This window comes from Alosa sapidissima, chromosome 8, assembly GCF_018492685.1.
Source record: "Alosa sapidissima isolate fAloSap1 chromosome 8, fAloSap1.pri, whole genome shotgun sequence".
Taxonomy (NCBI): Eukaryota; Metazoa; Chordata; class Actinopteri; order Clupeiformes; family Clupeidae; genus Alosa; species Alosa sapidissima.
In genome coordinates, this window is record NC_055964.1 from 18477412 (window position 1) to 18483772 (window position 6361).

The following is a 6361-nucleotide window of genomic DNA, read 5'->3' on the forward strand; positions in this document are numbered from 1 at the left end:
AACAGGGGAGGAGAGGTAGAGAGAGGGGGTGGGGGGTGGGGGTGGGTGAGCTGGACAACACAACACACAGGGAGACAGGGAAGATTAAACACCACCACAGACCATACAGCACAGGCAACATGTGGCCACACACACACACACACACACACACAGGAAGACAGCTGAAAACAGCTGATAAAGGAAGAGCCACACACCATCCTTGTCCCGCTCAGACGGGGTGGGGCTGCGACCTCGGAGGCGCGGACTGCAGCTGCGGTCTCCGCCCATCGACTGGAAGTGGGGCTGTTTCATTGGTTGTCCGGAGGCTGCTGCGGCTGCGGCGGCTGCGGCAACAGCTGCGGCGTGCTGGTTAGCCTCCTGAGAGGACTCATGCGCCATGGTGATCTGCTGCTGGTAGAGGGCCAGCGCGTGAGGAGGCACGGTCGCCTGCTTGAGCATCGAGGCCCCACGACCAATACCGCCCATGGACATATCAGTCATCTGAGAGAGAGAGAGAGAGAGAGAGAGAGAGAGAGAAAGAGAGAAAAAGAAAGAGAGAGAGAAAGAAAGAGAGAGAGAAAGGTGAGCATGTTAACAAGGTTTCAAAACTTGAAGTTGATTTGGTGGTCTTTAAGAGGGAACACAGTATACATTAATGCATTCCCTGAATCACTGCTTCTACATCCACTTGTGTGCAGTGTTGTCGTGTCCAATGTCCACTGTGCAGTGTCCACTGTGCAGTCCAGCCCCCCCACACAAACCCAAAAAGTCGCAGCTGGGAGGTACAGTAGGTGCAGTAGGAGCAAGGAGGCTAAACCCTTGGATGCAAGTGTCTGTCAAGAGCACACATCTTATGGCGTGTTCTAGTTGCACTCCAAGGTCGTAAATCCCAAGTTTGAAGTTGGCGATATGCCCCCCTGAAGTCAGAATTCCAACTCTCTCTTCCAATTCCAACTAATTTGGGGCACCCTCATCAACCCCAATCTCAAAATCCAAGATTGCTGTCCCCATTCATCAACAGTGTGAAAGCTGTAGTAGTATTCGGTTTAGCACATTTATCTTGTTTGTGTTTCATTAAATCAGTTGTGCATTTACTACTGTCCAACTCCTATCTTTTGGCATGTTGCTAAAGTGGTTGCATGCACAAAATCCAACGGTTCAAAATCCAGTGGTTCAAAATACAATGGTACAAAATACAATGGCCCCAACAGCTATTGCTTAAAACGTCATCAGTTGGTTTTCAGATGTTTGAACTGGAATGTGTTGGGCAGGGATGTGACGTCATTCTAGTCTGGTACTCTGAGTACAACTGGAACACCTGCTGAAGTTTACCCACTGTGCACCCAGCTACTGTGACCGCTGGCTACTGTTACAGTCAGCGCTGCAGACACACACACATACACACACGATCAGGGTCAGTAAAAGTGAGTCCATCACACACACACACACAAACACACCTGTCACAACTTTTACGCCTGGCTTGCTTGTCTGGCTGCCCTTTCTCTGAGATATCTGATCAATATCTTATCACCATGGTGACGCAGTGGCAGCACTCAGTTAGAGTGTGCTCTGTGTGTGTGTGTGTGTGTGTGTGTGTGTGTGTGTGTAACTGCGTCATCCACCTTATCTTGGTGTTTTGCTGATTCAAAGCCACCTGTCCCTGTAGGCCTCCCTCCCCTTTTGTCTCTCTCTCTGGTGATGTGGTGAACGTGTTTGTGTCCTCTGCAGCCGTTTCTCTGGCCCTTCTCATCCCTGCTCTCATCATTTTCAGATGAGAGAAAGAGGAAGAGAGAGAGAGAGGTAGAGCGAGAGAGATAGAGAGTGTGTGTGTTGTGAGCACCCACACTTCTGGGATAATGACTTTTTAAGGTTGTTATGTTCTTTTGTACACTCAGCATGTCTTCCTCTTCACATGACTGCAAATGGGTTTCTGTGGCGAGCGAGTGAGTGAGTGAGTGAGTGACCGAGTGAGCGAGTGAACGCTCCAGACAGTGCCAGGGATTGGCACCACAGTGTGCTGGTAAGATGCAGACAGATCATGTGCCTGCCTTACGCAACTGGTCTAATCTGCTGCAAAACACCCACAGGAGTGTGAACTTTTCCTGAGAATTCAATTTAATTAGCGCAAACATTTCCTTCAGTGTGTGTGTGTGTGTGTGTGTGTGTGTGTGTGTGTGTGTGTGTGTGTGTAGTGCAGGTAGGCTTTTGTAAGTGTGTGTGTGCGCCTAAAGAACTGTCCACGGCATTCAAAGTGTGTGGGCACTACAAGTGGTGATGTAAACATGCAATCTGGATACATGGGATTAAAGGTTTCTGTTCCTTTAGCTAGTCTCAGTCAAAACACAGCAACCAACTCACTCTTCCCTACCAGACTCCTTGCCAAGGTTGAACAGGTCTAGCTTGGCTCTGCAAAAAGGGTAACATGGATCAGAAACTGACCAGGGAGGGATGATGGACAGAGGCAGAGTTTGAGACTTACGATGTTGGGAATGGCAGCTGCTCGCTGTTTGAGCTGCTTGAGGTCCATGGGCTTCTGAAGTGGAGAGGAGATCACGCCATAATTCAGCAGACTGGGTCTTGGAGAAGTCATTCTGAGAGAGAGAGAGAGAGAGAGAGAGAGAGAGAGAGAGAGAGAGAGAGAGAGAGAGAGTTAGTATATATTGTACCAGTTCATATTGTTTTGTTATATGTTTGCTTTGGCAACACGGCTTCACTGAGTAATATGCCAATAAAGCTCCATTGACATTGAAATTGAATTGAGAGAGACCGAGAGATAGAGAGGGAGAAAGAGAGAAAGTGTGTTTGTGAGAGAGTGAGTAAGTGAGCGAGAGAGTGGGGAAAAGAGAAATGAGGGAGGGAGGGAGAGTGACAGAGCGAGAGAGAGAGAGGGAGAATAGAGGGATGAAGAAAAAGAGTGTGTTGAGAGTTGGCTTAGAGGAGGTTTTAGTTCTTTCTTTATATGGCCAGGGCCAATCTCATTTCAACAGGCTATAAACAGACCTGAACAGCCCAATATGACACACAAACATAACTGAGCTAGTCCTTAGCTCTCACAGACACACACCCCTGTCTGAACACACACACAGTCATAAGACACATGGCATGTACACTCACATACATCTCCTATATTCATAAGATCTCCCTCTGTGTCTCTCTCTCTCTCTCTCTCTCTCTCTCACACACACACACACTCCTGCCTTTGTTTGAGTTGGACTGCATAGAAGGCAATCTAGAAGGTTTCCCTTAACTCTGCCAAGGCCGACAGTGTCTGCTGTCATGGAAAATAAGAGGGTGCTGTCAGACACGTACTCATACGCACACGGGCACACACACAGACTGAGAACACAATTCTCTCCCTCCCATAGCCTGAACGGCATTAACCACACATGCCATCCTAATAGTGCGTTTCAACAACTGTGACCAGCACGCACACACACCCCTGGACACACATTTTGTTCATTCAGCCTCACCATAAGCACTCACACTTAACCTAGTTCAAACACACACACACACACACACACACACACACACACACACACACACACACACCAAGATCAGACTGCTGTTGCATTTCTCACACATCTGACCTGATTTCACAGTAGCCCACGCAGTTTAGTGCAGTCTCCCCCGTTAAAGACTTACATAAAACTCCCTCCCTCAGTCCCTCCCTCCCTAGCTCATCCCTTCATCCACACTGCTCCCCATCTTCTCCCTCGCCCCTCCTGCTTCCCCAGACAGCCTTTCCTCTCTCCTTCCCCCCCTCCTCCAAATCTTTTCCATACCTCTCTCCGTCATCCTATGATCCTCTGCGCATCTCCCCATTCTGACATCTGTATTTTTGCCCTCTCTCACCTACAAACCAACTATAGCAAGGAAACTAAAAAAACTGTAAACAAAAAGTGGACATGCATTGATATATTGATCTAATAGAGTACCGAAGTGTGAGGTTCCGTTTCCATGACTGCAGTGTCACTGGATCTAAACAAACTTTTGAAGTGGCATCGACAGCATTGCATTTAGACATGTGGGATAGTTTCGACCTCATAAATTGAATTATTGACTATAGCCTACATTTATAAATTAACTAATGTCTTAGAAACGTTGTAAAATTATTTAAATAGGTTAATAAAGCCACCACTATGGTCACTACTATGGTTAGATTGACTTGTTTAGATCTAGTGAAATTGATGCCTTGACAACGCGACGTCATGGCTTCGGTACTCTATTTATCCAGAACAAGCCTGTCCACTCTTTTCTGATTCTCTTACTGATGGCCGTCTCCTGGTGTGTTCATCACAGCTTGTAATCACTCGGACGCTTACTCTCTCTGCATTTATTGCTTTCTCTTCACTTAAATTGTTTTATTAGCGTGGCTGCTTGTCAGAGATGTGATTCTTCCAGATTAATCCGGAATTTTTTTGATTTTTCGAAAGCAACACCCATTCAAATTGTTCAGATCCGCCTACTTACTATTATGCGGCTTGTCAGAGTGCTGAGGAAAGTTGAATTCAAGTGAATGGGCTACCCCAACACACACACACACACACACACACACACAGACCCCCCCCTCACCTGTTCTTGTCGCTGCTTTCCGTCTCCTCCACCTCGTCTGCGCTGCAGGTGGCGCTGGAGTCACTGTCGCCATGGCCGCTGGCCTTGGGCTCTCGCTCGCGCTTGGCCTTGCCGTGGCCCTTCAGCTCCGGCGGCTGCGGCTCCAGCTGCGGTGGCTTGCTGTCTCCGCCGGACCCCTCGCCCGCCGACCCCACCGCCGAGGAGGAGGAGGAGGAGGACGACGACCCTCCGGGTGGCCCAGCGCCATCGCCCTCCGTCTTGACTTCCTGCTTCACGTCGCCGTGGGACACCGGCGGGGGCTTCCCGTCCTCGCCACCACCACCGCAGCCCGTGTCCATGGCGACGGCGTCCTTGTCGTCCTTGCCGCCGGCCGCTTTGGCGCGGGAGGAGGACGAGGAGGTGGTGGAGGAGGAGGCGGAACACGAGGCGGCCTCCTCCTTGGGCTGCTTGCTGTCTTCGGAGGAGCGCGGCGACGGTAGAGACTCCGTGTCCGAGCTGTTGTTGGCTCCGCCTGAAGGGGACGCACAAAAGAGGGAAGATAACGAGAGAGTGAGCGCGAGAGAGAGAGAGAGAGAGAGAGAGAGAGAGAGAGAGAGAGAGAGAGAGAGAGAGAGAGAGAGAGAGAGAGAGAGAGAGAGAGAGAGAAGACAAAAGGGTTTTCGAGAATCAACCTTGGGTCTGGACATGAAATGAACATGGTGTGGCTCTGGAATGTTCAAGTTCACTCAGACCTACAAGGAGTTCAAAGCCTAAAAAATGGAACATGGCCATCTATAACACTGCAGCTCAGGTCTGGTTTAGGGGAAAAAATGACAAGAAAACAAAAAGAGACGACAGATAAACCCTGAGCCAACTCTACACTGATGCACATGGCCAGAAAATGCTGTACAAAGTCCATGTTAAACCAAATCCTCAAACTAGAAAATGCTCCTGTGACCATGTGCAAGCCTGGTTTATGTGTATTCTATATGTGTGTGTGTGTGTGTGTGTGTGTGTGTGTGTCTCTCCATACCGTCTCCGTCCTCGGCGGCCTCTTCCTCGTTGCCGCTGGCTCCTGATCCCTCCTCATCCTCAGCTGCTGAAGGGGCGCTGGCCTCCTCGCTCTGCAGGGCCTTGCCCTTACGCCGCGCCTTACGCTCACGCTCCTACACACACACACGCACGCACACACACACACGCGCACACACGCGCACACACACACACACACACACACACGCACACACGCACGCACACACGCACACACACAGAGTTAGTGCTGAACAAATCTATGGCGCTTAACACGTATAGTCCGTGTTAATACAGTTGGAAACACACCCACACGAACTGTATCAGGTCATTAGAGACCCACCCAAAAAACACATCAACAAAACCAAACCACACACACACACACACACACACATTCACTCATCGGTCATTACCAAGTGGAACAAAAAGCCATCATTACACCCACACTGCAGACACAATATCATCATCGCTAGCATGGACGCTAACTATTATAAACAGCCATCCAAAAATAAAAAATGTCAAAACATGCAAGCATGCACAAGTAACCACACACAGAGACATAGAGAGATAGAGGGAGGGAGGCAGAGAGAGAGAGAGAGAGAGAGAGAGAGAGAGAGAGAGAGAGAGAGAGAGAGATAACTAACCGATCTCATTTTATGCTGCTGCAGAATCTCGTCCAGTTTCTGCCTCTTCTTGTAGTTGAAGTAGAAGTTCTTACATTGCGACACCGTCTTGGAGCCAACCATCTTGGCAATGGCCGACCAGTTGCGTCCATACTGCAGCAGACCTGAAGAAACGAGCATAG

General features: G+C 49.3%; 1 protein-coding gene across 11 annotated transcripts in view; it reads right to left on the reverse strand.

Annotated features, from left to right (window-relative positions):
* Positions 1 to 6361, reverse strand: part of ncor2 (nuclear receptor corepressor 2) — a 105937-nt gene that overhangs the window by 21474 nt on the left and 78102 nt on the right. For all 11 annotated transcript variants that reach the window (XM_042099925.1, XM_042099935.1, XM_042099930.1 and 8 more), the window contains exons 18-22: positions 6201 to 6343; positions 5564 to 5696; positions 4552 to 5062; positions 2459 to 2570; positions 195 to 480 (exon numbers count right to left, since the gene is read on the reverse strand). In XM_042099925.1, coding sequence (XP_041955859.1) covers positions 195 to 480; positions 2459 to 2570; positions 4552 to 5062; positions 5564 to 5696; positions 6201 to 6343 — 1185 coding nt within the window. The remainder of the gene's footprint in view (positions 1 to 194; positions 481 to 2458; positions 2571 to 4551; positions 5063 to 5563; positions 5697 to 6200; positions 6344 to 6361) is intronic.